General features: G+C 41.1%; 1 protein-coding gene across 1 annotated transcript in view; it reads right to left on the bottom strand.

Moving 5' to 3' along the window:
• Positions 1-17,780, bottom strand: part of xylt1 (xylosyltransferase I) — a gene marked incomplete at its 5' end in the record, with an annotated part of 138,267 nt that overhangs the window by 74,372 nt on the left and 46,115 nt on the right. Inside the window, 2 exons of the mRNA XM_043711099.1 lie at positions 9,892-10,094; positions 11,253-11,425. Coding sequence (XP_043567034.1) covers positions 9,892-10,094; positions 11,253-11,425 — 376 coding nt within the window. The remainder of the gene's footprint in view (positions 1-9,891; positions 10,095-11,252; positions 11,426-17,780) is intronic.

The raw sequence follows: 17,780 nt of genomic DNA, 5'->3' as shown, positions 1-17,780 counted from the left end.
GGCTCACTGATGATGTTATGTAGTATGATGAAGAAACGTCTGAAAATGAACCTTCCAGCTCAGTGAGCAACCTACATCCAGTTATTACTACCCCTGAGGACCCCCTTTTTAAATTCCTGCCTAACTTTCTATATTCTTCCTTCAGAATCTAATCCTTTTTCCTTCTTATGTCATTAGTTCCAATGTGTACAATGACCTTCTGCTGGTCCCTCTCCCCTTTTGCACCCTCACCAAGATATCCTTACTCCTGACACCAGGGAGGCAACACACCATTCTGATTTCTCGCTGTTCACTGCAGAAATGTCTGTCTGTGCCTCTGACTATAGGGTCCCCTATCACAATCAATCGCTTGGAACCTGATGTACATTAGAGCCAATCTTGATATCAGAAACTTGGCTATTCATGCTACATTCCCCTGAGAGTCCCCCTCCAGGTGCTCCAGTTTCCTCCCACAGTCCAAAAATGTGCAGGTTAGGTGGATTGGCCATGCTAAATTGCCCTTAATGTTCAGGGATGTGTCAGTTAGATGTGTTAGTCAGAGGAAATATGGAGTAATAGGGTAGGGAAATGGATCTGGGTAGGTTACTCTTCAGAGGGTTGGCGTGGACTTGTTAGGCCAAATGGCCTGTTTCCACACTGTTGGGATTCTATGATTCTATGACTTTCCAAAACAGCACACTTGTTTGAGATGTGGACAGCCACAGGACACTCCTGCACTTCCTGCTGACCTCTCCTAATCTTGAAATCCCCCATTTGTGGGAAAAGACAACAATCATTAGCTTTAACTATACCCCTCATTATTTATAAACTTGTATCAGGTCACCTCTCAATCTCCTACGCTCCAGTTAAAAAAGTCCTAGCCTATCCAACTTATCTTTATCACTCAAAATCGGAGGCTGAGGGGTGACCTTATAGAGGTTTACAAAATTATGAGGGGCATGGATAGGATAAATAGACAAAGTCTTTTCCCTGGGATCGGGGAGTCCAGAACTAGAGGCCATAGGTTTAAGGTGAGAGGGAAAAGATATAAAAGAGAACTAAGGGGCAACCTTTTCACGCAGAGGGTGGTACGTGTATGGAATGAGCTGCCAGAGGAAGTGGTGGAGGCTGGAACAATTGCAACATTTAAGAGGCATTTGGATGGGTATATGAATAGGAAGGGTTTGGAGGGATATGGGCCAGGTGCTGGCAGGTGGGACTAGATTGGGTTGGGATATCTGGTCGGTGTGGGCAGGTTGGACCGAAAGGTCTGTTTCCATGCTGTAAATCTCTATGACTCTAATTGACCAGTAAGGTTCACAAGAGCAGAGTGGGAGATGCAATCTCTATGGATTTCACTAAGACCTTTGATAAGGTTCCACATGATATGCTCCTCTGGAAGATTAGATAATACGGAATCCAGGTCGAGCTGGCAAATTGGACACACAACTGGCTTGATGGTAGGAAGCAGAGGGCAAGAGTGGAAGGATGCTTGTCGGACTGGAGGCCTGCCGAGAGTGTAGTGCTGGAAAAGCACAGCAGGTTAGGCAGCATCCGAGGAGCAGGAGAGTCGACGTTTCAGGCAAAAGTCCTTCATCAGCAATGAGTGGAGTGCCCCATAGGGTCGGTGCTGGGCCCATTGCTGTTTGTTATCTATATTAATGATTTGGATGAGAATGTATAAGGCATGATTAGTAAGTTTGCAGATGACACTGAAATAGGCAGTATCGTGGACAGTGAGGAAGGTTATCAGAAATTGCAGCAGGACATTGATCAGCTGGGGAAGTGGGCGAGAAATGGCAAATGGAATTTAGATTAGATTTCCTACAGTGTGGAAACAGGCCCTTCGGCCCAACCAGTCCACACCGACCTTCCAAAGAGTAACCCAATCCCAGACCCATTGCCTAATGGACCTAACACTATGAGCAATTTAACATGACCAATTTACCTGACCTGCACATAATTGGATTGTGGGAGGAAACCGGAGCACCCAGAGGAAACCCACACAGACACAGGGAGAATCCACACAGACAGTCACCTGAGGCTGGAATCGAACCTGGGACCCTGGTGCTGAGTCAGCAGTGCTAACCACTGTGCCATCATGCTGCACTTATAGATAAGTGTGAGATCTTGCATTTTGGAAAGTCAAGTCAAGGTAGGTGTTTCATGGTGAATGATAGGGCCTTAAAGAGTGTAGTGTAATAGAGGGACCTTGGAGTTCAGGTGCAGGGTTCACTGAAAGTGGAGTCACAGGTAGACAGGGCAGTGAAGAAGGCTTTTGGCACATTGCCCTTCATCAGTCAGGGTAGTGTCATTGCAGTACAAAAATTGAGAAGTTATGTTACTGTTGTACAGGATGTTGGTGAGGCCAACCTTGAAGTATTGTGTTCAGCTTTGGTCACCTTGCTTTGGAAGGATGTTATTAAAGTGGAAAGAGTGCAGAAGAAATTTACAAGGATGTTGCCAGGACTCAACGGTCTGAGTTATAGGGAGGGGTTGGACAGGCTAGGACTTTTTTCTTTACAGTGTAGGAGACTGAGGAGGGATCTTATCGAGGTGTATAAGATCATGAGAAGCATGGATAGGGTGAATACACTCAGTTTTTTCCCCAGAGTTGGGGAATCGAGGGCTAGAGGGCATCAGTTTAAGGTTGGAGGGAAAAGAATAAAAGGGAACCTGAGGGGTAATGTTTTTACACAGAGGGTGGTATACATATAGAATGAGCTACCAGTGGAAGTGGTTGAGGCGGGTACATTAATAACATTTAAAAGATATTTGGACATATATGTGGATAGGAAAGGTTCAGAAGGATATGGGCCAAGTGCAGGGAAATGGGTTTAGCGTAGATGGACATTTTGGTCAGTATGGACCAGTTTGGCTCAAAGGGCCTGCCTCCACACTGTAGGACTCAATGACTCCAAATATCAGGACAACATGAGTTGTGCTGATCATAATTTGGAGTTGACATTCCTCAACATTCTACACTGATTTAACAACTTGTGTTTGGACAAATTGAATTAAAAATATCAATGTGAGCCCCAGAAAATAAATCCTTGTGTATTCCAGTTTTCTTGCTGGTTTTTCACATGTATTCTGAACATATATGTCCCCTTTATTTTATATTTAAGATTCCTGTTTTCTGGTTGGTTTTTCATGTGCAATATTGAGTATATATACCCCTTTATTTTACAATTAAAGTGACTCATATATCAATATTGTATTAGACTGCAATTTCCATAAATTATTAGTTATTTTAAGTGGGCTAATGCTTCTATTTAAATAGAAGGTACATGAAAGTGATGGAAATTCATTCAGCTTTTATTCCTGATTTTTTCTAATTCTGATTTCAATATTTAGTTCCCTCCAGCTGTCATTTTTTGTTTAAAGCTTGACATGGGCTAGTTAATACAGAGTGTAAAATACATTTAAGCAGTGCATGTGCTGGTTGTCATATGGGTGTGCCATCTCACTATGTTGTATGAAGTGCTGTTTATGAAGAATGCTGCTCCCTTCCCTGAAGTGTGGATTTTAAGGAGGGCCAAATGACAGGTCTCACTGCTTTGAGATCCTAAGTGGAGGTCGGTTTGAATTGAATTGAATTTATTGTCACGTGTATCGAGACACAGTGAAAAGCTTTGTCTTGTGAGCAATACAGGCAGATCACAGAGTTAAGCAGCGTAGATAAGTAAATAATAGGGAAACAGCGGCAAAAACAAAAACAAAGGTACAGGCGAATGTTAAGAGTTTGTGAGTCCATTCAGTAAATGTTAAGAGTTTGTGAGTCCATTCAGTATTCTAACAACAGTAGGGTAGAAACTTTTTCAAAACCGGCTGGTGCGTGTGTTCAGGCTTCTGTACCTTCTCCCCGATGGTAGAGGTTGTAGAAAAACATTGCCAGGGTGGGATGGATCTTTGAGAATGCTGGCGGCCTTTCCTTGACAACGGGCCTGGTAGATGGATTCTATAGATGGGAGGTTGGCCTTTGTGATTGTCCGGGCCGACTTCACCACTCTCTGTAACCGTCTCTGATCTTGAATGGTACAGTTACCGTACCAGGTTATTACCCCCAACAAGTCATTCGACAAAAACAGAAGGCTGTTGAAGGTTGATGGCTTTGGAGAGGGTACTTGGAAATTTATTTAAAATGGCGACAAGGATAAGGGGCTTCATTTTTAGAACAGAAAAGTAGTAGCAGTAGTAAGTTTTCAGAGAGAAAATGGTGACCTGTGGGTGGTCTGATCATCAAAGAACAAATTTAAAATATTTTATTCAAGAATTGTGAAGGAAGGGGAGATTTTTTTAAAATACATTGAATTATTCCAATTTGGAATGCACTGGCTGAATGGGTGGTTCAATGCCAACTTAATGCCAACATATGTCAAACGATGCCATCTCTCTTGTACCTCTGCCTCCCTCATGCCAATGTCCTCAAAATCTATCTGGGCAAACCTCAGGAAGCAGGCTGACAAAGTAAAGTTGTGGCATGTGATGATAAAACCGTGAGTTGATAATAAAAGCATTTTACATTTAAAGTTCCTCAGCTAATCACTTAAGAAATTTAACATCTGCGTGCCAAGTTGTTTGACAGCCTTACTTGTCCTAATGGAGGTAATTACAATTTTAGACATGTTCTTATCTCAAAGGGCACCTGACCACCTTCTCACAAAACCTGACCTCTCCTCCAACTCCCTCAAGAGCACCTGATTCCCCACCCTAGAAGGATACCTCATCTCTCCAAAGGAGGGCACTAGCTATATGCTGGAAACAAATTCATTTAAACAGACCTACTTTGATTTGGTCTGCTTTACACACTCCAAGTTCCAAACAGGAGGGATACCAAATTGGAGACAGCTTCCAGTTTTGAATCCAGGATGTCTACAATCCTGCTCCCTGGGAAAATCAGAAATGACACTTGTGGAAATTGGTATTCCTGATTCTCAGAGATTTTTGGCATTATTGTCAGAGGTTCTCCAATACAATGAAAATCTGAGCCCAAGATTATAAAGTGACCCTGGAGTGTCCACTTCCCAAGTCCATGAAACAACAACCACATCCAAAGAGATCAGAAACATGATTCAAAAATTATGTTTAATGATTGCTTTTTGATTCACCTATGCTGAAAACGAAAAATATACTTCAAAACATTGCCGAGTGTCATTAAAACTGGGTCACTGTCTTCAGGGCACAATTACAATGTACTGTGGGTTTTTTTGATTCTGTATCAAGCTCCATTGAGCCATAACAGAAGGCACATCAAGTGCTAATGGTAAGCACACAAATGTACTGTCATGAAGAAGTAAATTGATGATTAATTTCTTAAATGGGGTCAACATAATGTCTCTATTCTGTGTGCATAGCACAAAGCTCACAGTACAGAAAGCTTGGTATGATTAGAGGTAGAACTGCTGTGAATAGACGTGGTTGGCAAGGATTTTTAAAAAAGTCACATTGGAGTAATCAACCTGACAGACTTTGTAAGTTGCTCCTGTCAAAGTGTAATTGCAAATCAATTTTTATGCATACTAGCCCCTGCCTGTACATTGAGATCTCTCCATAAAGAGACTATGAAAACTTGCCCTATGTAAATTGTAGTTGTTTGCAACCAACACATCCTGAAAATGGTATGCAAATGGCTCCAGTTATAGTTTATACAGAAGCAAAAATACTGGTGACCCGGATACACAACTCCTGGTTGTATCAGAGTATTACTGAAGAAGGGCTCATGCCCGAAACATCGATTCTCCTGCTCCTTGGATGCTGCCTGACCTGCTGCGCTTTTCCAGCAACACATTTTTCAGCTGTATCAGAGTATTGCAAGCACTGAAGCTCAGAGATGACAGCACAGCAGGCTGCCATTCAGCCTATCATATCCATGACAGTCAACAAAGACCTGACTACATTCATTCGAATTTCCTGCTTCTGGACCATGCTATGTTTACTCAAGTGAATATCTAAATACTGCTTGAATGCTGAGAGTTTCTGACAACCATCCTTTCAGACAATGATTTCTAAACTCCCACCACCATCTGGATGAAAAATAATCTCTTGAACTCTAACTGTAGCCTTCTACCTCTTACCTTAAATCGATGGCCCTGGTTATTGACCCCTCTCCTTCTGTCGAGATAATTGGTACCTGGTGTGGCTGAAGCTGGCAGTTAAACAGACTGAGGCCAGGCAAGAGAGTTTGAAAAGATCATATATGGAAGTCAAAATGGCAGTGAGACATGTCCATTTTTACTAACACTGCAGAACACTTTGGAATTTGGGAGTGTGTAAATCAGACCAAATCAAAGTAGGTCTGTTTAAATGAATTTGTTTCCAGCATATAGCTAGTGTCCTCCTTTGTGATGATGGCAAGTAATTAAGACTGCTCTTTCAAAAGTACTTAACAAAACTAACATTTGGATGCCAAGTTGTTTGACAGCTTTGCTCATTCTAATGGGGATCTGATTTGACGATAAACTTATATTCAAGCTTGAAACTTTATTGCTGGAACAGCACAGCAGGTCAGGCAGCATCCAGGGAACAGGAGACTCGACGTTTCGGGCACAGGCCCTTCTTCAGGAATTATATTCAAGCTTATCTAGCTATTTTGTTGTTGCACATGATTGCCTTGATCATATATGAAAAGCTTGGTGATTTATTAAAATAATTAACCCTTTGAAAATATGACAGATGATTCTGATAAGATCACGGGAAAATGTACTTTTTAATCGTCTCTGACCAACATCTTAAACAAAAACTCAGATTTTCAACTCCATCCTTTCTTTCAGTTGCATTGTTGGTGTTGCAGGTAACTGTGACATGTCGGGAGAGCAGTACTGAAATGAAGCTGTCAGGTTCCACACGTGTGAAAACAAAGTCACACATCAGTCCACAGATCCAGCTGGAAGACTTGGTGGCAACATTAGTTAGCAGAGCTGGTGACAGACAGGACTGAACACTGCACAGCTAGGTTATATTCAACATTACAGGTGAGAGTCATGGTTAGGATGGACAGACCCCATCAGTGAGTGATGTCAAGGCAGACATAGTACTGACTGCAAGTTGGGATCAATGGGAAGCTATTAAAGTCCTGGAGAATATTTCAACTGTTTCCGGGCTTCGCAGAGGTATTACGCATTAATTTATTAATTGGGGCTGTTTTGAGTTGCTAGTTGTTTCGAAAGAGCAGCTTGCTAACATTTGAGTGGAGTTTATTATTATAAACACATTGAATTAAGAGGTTTTATAATTAAAATACTAATTGAGTGCAGTTACATTGTATAAATACTGACTACAATCATCTGACATGACAGTAGAATACTTACTTTTAGATTACAGCAGTGAACGACCTCTGGTTTGTAACAACTGTCATTACATGACCAATCAGTGTCTTGTTCCACTCTTAAAACTCAATCTTAAATTGTTCTCTAAGCCCAGAGTTCTAACTGGAGTACTGCCAAAAAGATTCAAAATGACAGATCATCACTAGCTTCTCAAGGTCATTGCAGGTGGGCAACAAATATCAGTGCCGCTAGTGACACCCACACCGTGACTGAGAAATAATAAACAAGTAGATATTGCCCACGCATAAGAAACCTTGCATTTGTGCAGCAGTGAACACCACATACTTCTTTATAGTAAATGATATTAGGCTGTGCACCTGCTTTGTGTCAAAGTGTTCTGTCAAATTTTCAAAATAACACATTCCAGCCACAGATACAAAAAAATTGGCATAATTTTTCAACAGTTTGTTAGATGCAATTTTGAAAGAACCATCCAAGACTGTAAAAGAGAAGCACCATACAGTAAGAGTAAGTTGTCCAGCTTTAGTTTCATATCAATTTTTTGTTCTGTATAAATAGCACTCTGAGGCATTAATGGCAATAAGCTCAGCAATAAACACCTATGAACGGCAGAAATATAACGGATAACATTTTTATAAAGTCCTGCCTATACTAAACACCAAATATGGCTTTCAATCAATCACAATGAATAACCTTTAAATGCTAATGATTATTACTCCCTACCCAGCAGGTTTCACAGTCAGAATCAGCCAAGATAAATGGGATGACTTGCTTCTTGTGATAAACCGAGGAGAGCAGGGTGATCAAATCAATAGGTCCAGGTATTAAAGTTATTAACCTGCACTATTAAGTCAGCATGAACCTGGAGATTTAATGTAGAGGTTTCTACGGGAAATCACCCGTAAAACAAAGTGTTGCATCAAACTAAATTAGTTTTCAGTGACTTTGATTGAGATCCCTTAGTTTCAATGCACTGATTGTGAAGACTGAATTCCTAATTAGGAAAAGTAATTCATTCATATATTTCAACAGCAAATGTAAAACAAAAATGAGCCAAACATGTGTGTAAGCTGTGGCAAACCCAGTGTCAGCAAAATAGTTTGGTCTGCATCATTTATTCAAAGTTGTCTTTTTTTTGGCTCATCAAAGTTACTTTGAGGAATTGTTTTGCTGATTCAGAGATGATATTTAGGTCTTTCTGTGCTGACATATTGGCTAAGAACAGGGCAGGTGAGTTGTCTAATGTATGAGTGCTTGATCAACTGGAATCAAGAATGCAGATGAATTATATATTGTGCAGTAGAAATTGAACTTTCTGGAATTAATTGCCACAAGGCTTGAAGAACTGCCACAAGCCTTTCAGGGTTTTTTTTTAGTAACCCTACCTATACAAAAAAAACATAATTTATCTTGACATCTTGCAGATCTGAGCAACACATAGAGATGAACATAGCTGAAAGAGGCTACTCAGCCTATTTAGATAATCCTTCAGTTTCAAAAATTACCAAAATGTAAGGGAATTATTTTGTCAATGAAGAGTTTGTCAAGCATGCTTAACGTTGAATAATTTAGAACCTAAACCTATCTTTGAATCCAAGCATCTATAAAAACTGACTGCAGATGTGTTCTTGTTCTCATTCCCAGGATCCACATGTGCAGAGCAAGTTAGGAACACAGGAATAGCCAATTCAGTGCCTTGACCCTGTTTTGCCACTCAATGAAATCACGGCAAAAGGTCCTGGCAGGGTAGAGGATTGGCTGACTGGCAGAAGGCAGAGAGTGGGGAGAAAGGGCTCTTTTTCAGAATGACAGCCGGTGACTAGTGGGAGTTCCACAGGGGTCAGTGTTGGGACCATCACTATTCACATTACACATTTATGATCTGGGCGAAGGAACTGAGGATGTTGTTGCTAAGTTTGCAGATGATACTAAAATAGGTGGAAAGACCAGCTGTGTTGAGAATGGAGAGAGGTGGCAGAAGCATTTGGACAGGCTAGGAGAGTGGGTAAAGAAGTGGAAGATGGAATAGAATGTGGGAAAGTGTGAGGTTATGCAGATTCTTAGGAAGAATAGAAGTGTAGACTATTTTTAATAGTTAATACTTGGCTATTTCCTCAACCCATCCCACCTTCCCTGACATCTGTCATGTAATAGTCCATTTAACTCAGCCTGAAAAATATTCAATGTGGTGGAGGTGCACCTATAGTGCTGTTACAAAGGGAATGCCAGGATTTTGACCGAGTGACACAGAAGGAACGGCAATATATTTCCAAGTCAGGATGGTGAATGCTTGGACAGGAACTTGCAGCGGATGATGTTCCCATGTATCCATTGTCCTTGTCCCTCTAGATGGAAGTGGTCACAGTTTTGGAAAGCGCTATCTAAAGAGATTTAGTGACAACATTTAGTTGCATAACTCTATTCTGTCCTCTGAACACTCAAATTCAGCTGATTGGGGGAAATAATATCAAAGTGTTCCTTAACATGCAATCCAGCATTCTGAGCACTGGTAGATGCAACATAATTGCATTTGGTTAGTATTAGTATTCCCTGCCTGATTGCCAGTGGTCATGTTCACTTCACCCTTTATATCAATCTTTCCAATCTGTAAACATTTCCATACCTAATCGGATAGTCGGCAGCACTCAAGTTGATGAAGAAGTCCCAGGACCAGTCTTTCATCTCCAGTAGATCCCGCATGGTCTGCAGGTACATGGTCAGCAGACTTGCACCACCCCAGATGGTGGCCATTCGCCAAGGCGTGACTCGCACATTTGGGTACTGGCTGGCAAACTCTAACACATCACGGTGCAGATAGTTCGATCGCTGAAAATAGAGTTTAAAAAGAACTTCAGTGGGATGAGAAATTCAATTTTGCTGAGTGGACCTTTAATGAGCATGAAAATGGCTTCCCAAAGTACATTGTGTGGAACCTTGACTCACTTTTAAAGTTCTGAAACTTAATAACAAAGCCCCATCCCGCTGTCCAGAAAGTGAGTTCTGGTCTTTTGGTGCTTTGTTTCCCGCTCCCAGGATCAGCACAAGATTCCACCCAAAAGATGTGCAGCCTGTCTGTAACTGAATTAGATTAACTCCGAATTTACTCGCAAGATAGGGAAAAAATAGACAAGATCTTTTCCCTGGATTGGGGGTGTCCAGAACTAGAGGGGCATAGGTTTAGGGTGAGAGAGGGAAGATATAAAAGAGACCTTAGGGGCAACTTTTTCACGCAGAGGGTGGTACGTATGTGGAATGAGCTGCCAGGGAATGTGGTGGAGGCTGGTACAATTACAGCATTTAAAAGCCATCTGGATGGGTATATGAATAGGAAGGGTTTGGAGGGATATGGGCCGGGTGCTGGCAAATGGGACTAGATTAGGTTAGGCATGGACGAGTTGGACCAAAGTGTCTGTTTCCATGCTGTACATCTCTATGACTCTAAGTAGGTGATCACCTTTAGAAAGAATGATCCTAGCAGCAATTTTGTTGTTTTATCTGTAACAAATACAAAGCTAAATGTATAAATACTAGAATAAAAATTTTATAAAGTACCCACACTTTAGTATCGGCAACAAAACAATCTGCTCTCCAACACTAAAAATGTCACTGGCACTGAAATGTTACTAAGCAGAGCCCTTCAAGCATATTCGGTGCTCCTCTCTGGTTCGAAAGCAGTGACACAATATACATAAATCCTGTCGACTTGCATCATTCTTAAAACATTTTAGTGTATCATTAAGATATGAGAGCAAGATAGGCAAATAAACCATTCTAAGTAGTTGATTTATAGATAAACATTAAGAATTAGTAGAGCAGATCATGAAGCTTGGAAATGGTATATTCCCTTCACATATAATCACCATTCTAAAAATGTGATACTTGCATTGCACACCAAGCCCTTTCTTGTATATTAACAGATCCCCATTAGACTTTTAAATCATGGAACGAAAGGGGACTGAGTTTCATGGCTTCTCTTAAGCCTACCTTGTCCACATGAATGTAATAGTAGTGATCTCTGTGATAAATCGCCTTGAACATCCGCCGCAGCTGTCGTGAAGCTCGACCGTGAACAACCAAAACAAAGGCAATTCTGACAGGATTCTGAGGCAGAGATTCCAAGGAGTCATCCTCTGGCTGGATATTATTTGCTGCTTTACCTGTTAGTTACAAATGATAGTTCAAAATTAGAAAAAAAATGCACAAAAATAAAAATTAAGATCTTTTAAAAAGTGTTTTGCACAACAGGTGATTTCTTCTCATGGCATAACAATAACAGTCAAATATAAAATCACAGCCATTGCCCAGAGTCATTCTCCAGATTCAACCTCAGTTACACAGGAAAGCTCAGTAAGAACTACAATGCACAATATGCAATTTGCTGATGATTGTACAACGTTCAGTACCACTTGTGACTCCTCAGATCCTCAAGCAGACCATTTCAAAATGCAGCAAGACCTGGACAATACCCAGGCTTGGGCGAACAAGTGGCAAGTAACATGTACACTACACAAATGCCAGGCTATGACCTTCTCCAATAACAGACATTCCAACCATTACTTCTTGACAGTTAATAATGTGACCATCACTGAATCCACAAGGTTCAACATCCTGAGGGTTATCATTGACCAGAAACTCAACTGCACTCACTATATAATGCCTACAAGAGTAGGTCAGAGGCTAGAAATACTGCAGCGAGTACCTCACCCCCTGACTCCCCAAAGCCTGTCCACCATCTCCAAGGCACAAGGCAGGAGTGTGATGGAGTACTCCCTACTTGCCTGGGTGGATACAGTTCCAACAACACTCAAGAAGTTTGATATCATCCAGGATAAAACAGCCGCTTGATTGGCACCACATCCATAAACATCCACTCCCTCCACCACTGACACTCAGTCACAGCAGTGTGTACTATCTATAAGATACACTGCAGAAATTCACCAAAAAACCTCAGGTAGCACCTTCCAAATCAACTTCCATCTTGAAGGACAAGGGCAGCAGATACAGGGGATACTACGATCTGCAAGTTTCCCTCCAAACCACTCACCATCCTGACTTGTAAATAAGTCACTGTTCCTTCACTATCACTGGGTCAAAATCCTGCAAATCCCTCCCTATGGGCATTGTGGGTCAACCTACAGCACATGGACTGCAGCGGTTCAAGAAGGCAGCTCACCCCCACCTTCTCAAGGGGGAGCAACTAGGGGAGCGGAATAAATACTGGCCAGTCAGTGACACTTACATCCCACAAGTAAAAGAACACACTGAATTTGGTAAAGTTATACAGATTAACAGTCATTCAAAGTTTTTCATCTTATAGTCATCAGGGCAGATATCAGAACAGCAAACTTCAAAGGGAATAGCATCTTATGCTAATTGAGCAAAAAGGTGCGGTGATCAACAAGTCTTCGAAGACTGGGCGAGACTTTGCCATGGAGAATGCAAGAATTTAGTATTCTTGCATCTGTTCTGATGAGTACATGATGAAAAACTTTGACATATCCCAACAGGTTTATTTGGAAGCCAGTGCTTTGAAATTTAGTATTCTTGCTAAGCTAAGGACTCAGCTAAGATGCTAACAGCAAGCCATGCATCTAAACACCAACTGTTCCTATGCTCTTGTTTAATTTAAAAAAAAAGATACAGTGGCTGGACATATTCACTTTTCCTGCAAAGGACAGGTTTCTGACTGAATATAAACACCTATACAATAGTTCCCTGTTGCATTCTCCAGGACAATGCCATGACCAATCAGAGTCGACATGTCAGCCAATCAGCACCTTTTCCTCACGCAGCATTAATTGTTATCCCCTTTGAAATTTTGATTTGGAGCAGCCAGTGTTGGACTGGGGTGTACGCAATACCAGGTTATATTCCAACAGATTTATTTGGAAGCCAGTGTTTTGAAATTTCGTATTCTTGCATCTGTTCTGATGAGTACACGATGACAAACTTTGACATATCCCTGTGAGTATACATTGATCATAAAAATGAACAACTAGAGAATAACTTTACGCTTTTCAACTTTGTTTTGGTAGGGAGAAATGAGCAGGTGTGGACAAAACTGGCCCTCACTTTTCTTAAAGAAAATCGTGAGCCCGTTAAATAGCCAATCAGATTTTGGTTTCTGTTCCAATCAAAACTAGGTGCACTGTGAAATGAGCTGGTGGTTTGTTATGGCTCAAATTCATGCTACTGGTGAAAACCAATTTTTATTGTTGTGGTTTTGTCTTTACCTGATTATTTATTAGCTGCATTAACAAAACGCTTAAATTCTGTTATCACTCTATTAACCATATGCAGCAATTGCTTACCTTACCCTTTCAGACAAGGTATTTCTGCTTCCTAGATACAATTTATTCACATCCTATTAAAGATGCCCAGCAGAAGATCAAGGAGCTTGAACAATTTCATCATGAATGTGCTCTAGCAGAGCCAGAACATCAATATCTGAGCAACAGCAGGGGAGAAAAGCAAAATGAACTCACTTCATACACCGGGAGGTCCCGGCATTAGTACAGCTTTATGGATCGTTTCAATCTCTAATAATAATTAAAACATGAAGGGATGAGACTCCACACTCTTAGTAGTTAACGTCAGTATCAAGAGAGGTTAACAGAAATTATTTCATATCAGTTTGTGAAAAGGGAGTTAAAAAAGATCCAAAATGTTTTGATAATTTGTATAGAATGTTAACATCACATCTATTACACAAATATAGGAACTTCTCTCTGTTCAATGTATTTCAAATGGTGAGGAACTCAGCTAAGATGCTAATGGCAAGCCATGCATCTAAACACCAACGTTTTGATTTCTATATTTAATGGTACATTTGCAACTGCAGTCATTTTTGCACATAAATAATGCAATTATCCTCACTGATAGTTTGGCAGGAGATTTTAGAACATAGAACATAGAACAGTACAGCACAGAATAGGCCTTTCAGCCCACGATGTTGTGCCGACCACTGATCCTCATGTATGCACCCTCAAATTTCTGTGACCATATGCATGTGCAGTAGTCTCTTAAATGTCCCCAATGACCTTGCTTCCACAACTGCTGCCGGCAACGCATTCCATGCTCTCTCAACTCTCTGTGTAAAGAACCCGCCTCTGACATCCCCTCTATACTTTCCTCCAACCAGCTTAAAACTATGACCCCTCGTGTTAGTCATTTCTGCCCTGGGCAATAGTCTCTGGCTATCGACTCTATCTATGCCTCTCATTATCTTGTACACCTCAATTAGGTCCCCTCTCCTCCTCCTTTTCTCCAATGAAAAAAGTCTGAGCTCAGTCAACCTCTCTTCATAAGATAAGCCCTCCAGTCCAGGCAGCATCCTGGTGAACCTCCTCTGAACCCTCTCCAAAGCACCCACATCTTTCCTATAATAGGGCGACTAGAACTGGACACAGTATTCCAAGTGTGGTCTAACCAAAGTTTTATAGAGCTGCAACAAGATCTCACGACTCTTAAACTCAATCCCCCTGTTAATGAAAGCCAAAACACCATATGCTTTCTTAACAACCCTGTCCACTTGGGTGGCCATTTTAAGGGATCTATGTACCTGCACACCAAGTTCCCTCTGTTCCTCCACACTGCCAAGAATCCTATCCTTACTCCTGTACTCACCTTTCAAATTCGACCTTCCAAAATGCATCACCTCACATTTATCCAAGTTGAACTCCATCTGCCACCTCTCAGCCCATCTCTGCATCCTGTCAATGTCCCGCTGCAGCCTGCAACAGCCCTCTATACTGTCAATGGCACCTCCAACCTTTGTGTCGTCTGCAAACCTGCTGACCCATCCTTCAATCCCCTCATCCAAGTCATTAATAAAGATTACAAACAGTAGAGGCCCAAGGACAGAGCCCTGTGGAACACCACTCACCACTGACTTCCAGGCAGAATATTTTCCTTCTACTTCCACTCGCTGTCTTCTGTTGGCCAGCCAATTCTGTATCCAGACAGCTAAGTTCCCAGTTTATTTTGAAGCAGTTTATTTTCCTGTTGTTTTCAGAGCATCATAATCAACTCTATGGGACTCTTGTATCTGCTGGCTAACGTTATATTTTGTGGGTTAGCATTATAACAAAATGAATCTGCTCAACATATGAACAGACTAAAATGGAGATGGTACTGCTTTGATTGATCCCTGATTAATACGTTTAGCCATAAATTTGACTTATCCTTACATTTTTTTTGGCTTCTGGTCTCTCCTGATAAATCAGCAAATCATTTTAGCAAATCCTAAAAAAACAGAATCGAAAGGTCCCAGGAGTAATTAGTGGCTGGTGCTAAGTAAGACAATGTCACCCAGGCAACAACAGTCGGATGTGCAATTGGTCTTGTAATGGTTGGGGAAGGAAAGAATGGCCGGGGACTTCTGGGGCATTGGATGAACCTAGAATGGGAACTCATTACCTGGAGACCAGATCACCTTACAGAAACCCCAGAGACCTTAAGAAAGTCTGGAGCCACACTTGACAAGAAGGACTTTAAAATTGAACATTATTTCTTATGTTTCTGCCTTTACATTTTTCTGTCAATTGAAGAGAAGATGAAACTCTGTTTAAGTAATTTCTTTTAATTCATTTTGTAATCCCAAATGACATTGTATTGCAGCGAAAAAAAACATTTTTCACTGTGTTTTCCCAAATACACATGATAATAAAATCATTCATTCATTCAAAAGTTGAGTCAAGAGTGCGGTGCTGGAGAAGCACAGCAGGTCAGGCAGCGTCCGAGGAGCAGGGGAATCAACGGTTCGAGCAAAAGCCCTACATCAGGAATTCAAAAGTTGTTCAGACAATGTAGAGAAAGGTGGGCTAAAATTCAGTTGACATATGCATGCTACAAAAGCCTGTAATCATTCAGCATCAAGAACTAAGTGTAATTATCACTTACATAACATACTGCAGCATGACGTGCCACAGAATTAAGTACTACCGTGAAATGTGATCTTGGACAAGGAAATTGAGCTGCTCTGTACTGCTAACTAGAGTAAAGCCATCAAATGAGCAGAAAGGGTTCAGATTGTCACTTTTTGATCATTATTGCCTTTATTCGAGAAATACACCTTTTTGAGTGTATACTATGCCCCTGTTGACTTCCATTAAGCCAACAAAAGATTGAGCACTGTCAAACACACATTTAACATAAATGCTTACAATGAGGTACTAAACAAGCACAGAGATGCTTTTGTAAACCTTCCCCACACAATACTAGATTCATAAAAGTAGAAATCATAGCTGAAGTCTTTGATTCCAATTATAGTTTGCGGAAATTCCCCCAACAATGCCATCAGTCTGCTATGCTACAAAAGACTGTGAAACATGAGGTGTTATCCACTTCTGTTACATACACAATGGAATTTGTCTCATCTGCACAAATAACCCACATATTCAATTTCTTATCTGACAGACAGTGTAAATTGCTGACATATCAAAGGATGACTCACCAGGAACTATTATATTTAGCTTTAGAGGCTAAATAAATCATAGTTTTATCAATTAAATAAATTTTCTTGCATTTGTTTCCTACTCGGCTCATTGTTGTTAAATTGGAAAGCGCAGCATTTATGACGATGCCACCTCGTTACAGCAAAACAACTAGATATAATCGAGCTCAATTTTCAACCTTTAAAGCCACTGAAGTGGACAAAGTAATTTTCAGCTCTGTTATAACACTTGGTACACTCCACACAGATTACCAGTTACTTCCAGAGGCAACTACTCTCAAACTAGTGCCCTACACATCAATGTTCTCAGCGACAGGAGTATGTAGCTCATTGCAGACAACTGACCGTACATGACAATTTTACACAGGATGCTGGAGATCAGTGCGAGAGTGTGGTGCTGGAAAAGCACAGCAGGTCAGGCTGATTCCTGATGAAGAGCTGATGCCTGAACTGTTGATTCTCCTGCTCCTCAGAGGCTGCCTGACTGGCTGTGCTTTTCCAGCACCAATCGCTTCGACAACTTTACACGGAGCAGAGTAAAGGGGAACAAAAATGCTACCTCGCTGACAGAAATATGAAAACAAAGTGAGATGCAAAACTCCAAGCTAAGATAACTTCCTATCATAAAGTGGACAGCAAAGAAGGTTACCTCAGAGTACAACGGAATCTTGATCAGATGGACCAAGGGCTGAGGAGTGGCAGATGGAGTTTAATTCAGATAAATGAGAGGTGCAGTACTTATACACTTAATGGTAAGGTCCTCAGGAGTGTTGCTGAACAAAGAGACCTTGGAGTGCAGGTTCATAGCTCCTTGAAAGTTGAGTCTCATGTAGATAGGATAATGAAGACGGCATTTGTATGCTTTCCTTTATTAGTCAGAGTATTGAGTACAGGAGTTGGGAGGTCATGTTGCAGCTTACAGGACATTGGTTAGGCCACTGTTGGAATATTGTGTGCAATTCTGGTCTCCTTCCTATCGGAAAGATGTTGTGAAACTTGAAAGGGTTCAGAAAAGATTTACAAGGATGTTGCAAGGGTTGGAGGATTTGAGCTATAGG

This window comes from Chiloscyllium plagiosum, chromosome 21 (genome assembly GCF_004010195.1).
Source record: "Chiloscyllium plagiosum isolate BGI_BamShark_2017 chromosome 21, ASM401019v2, whole genome shotgun sequence".
In the NCBI taxonomy this organism is placed as follows: Eukaryota; Metazoa; Chordata; class Chondrichthyes; order Orectolobiformes; family Hemiscylliidae; genus Chiloscyllium; species Chiloscyllium plagiosum.
Note: the sequence above shows the minus strand (reverse complement) of the source record. Positions and strands in the feature narration are given on the sequence as shown.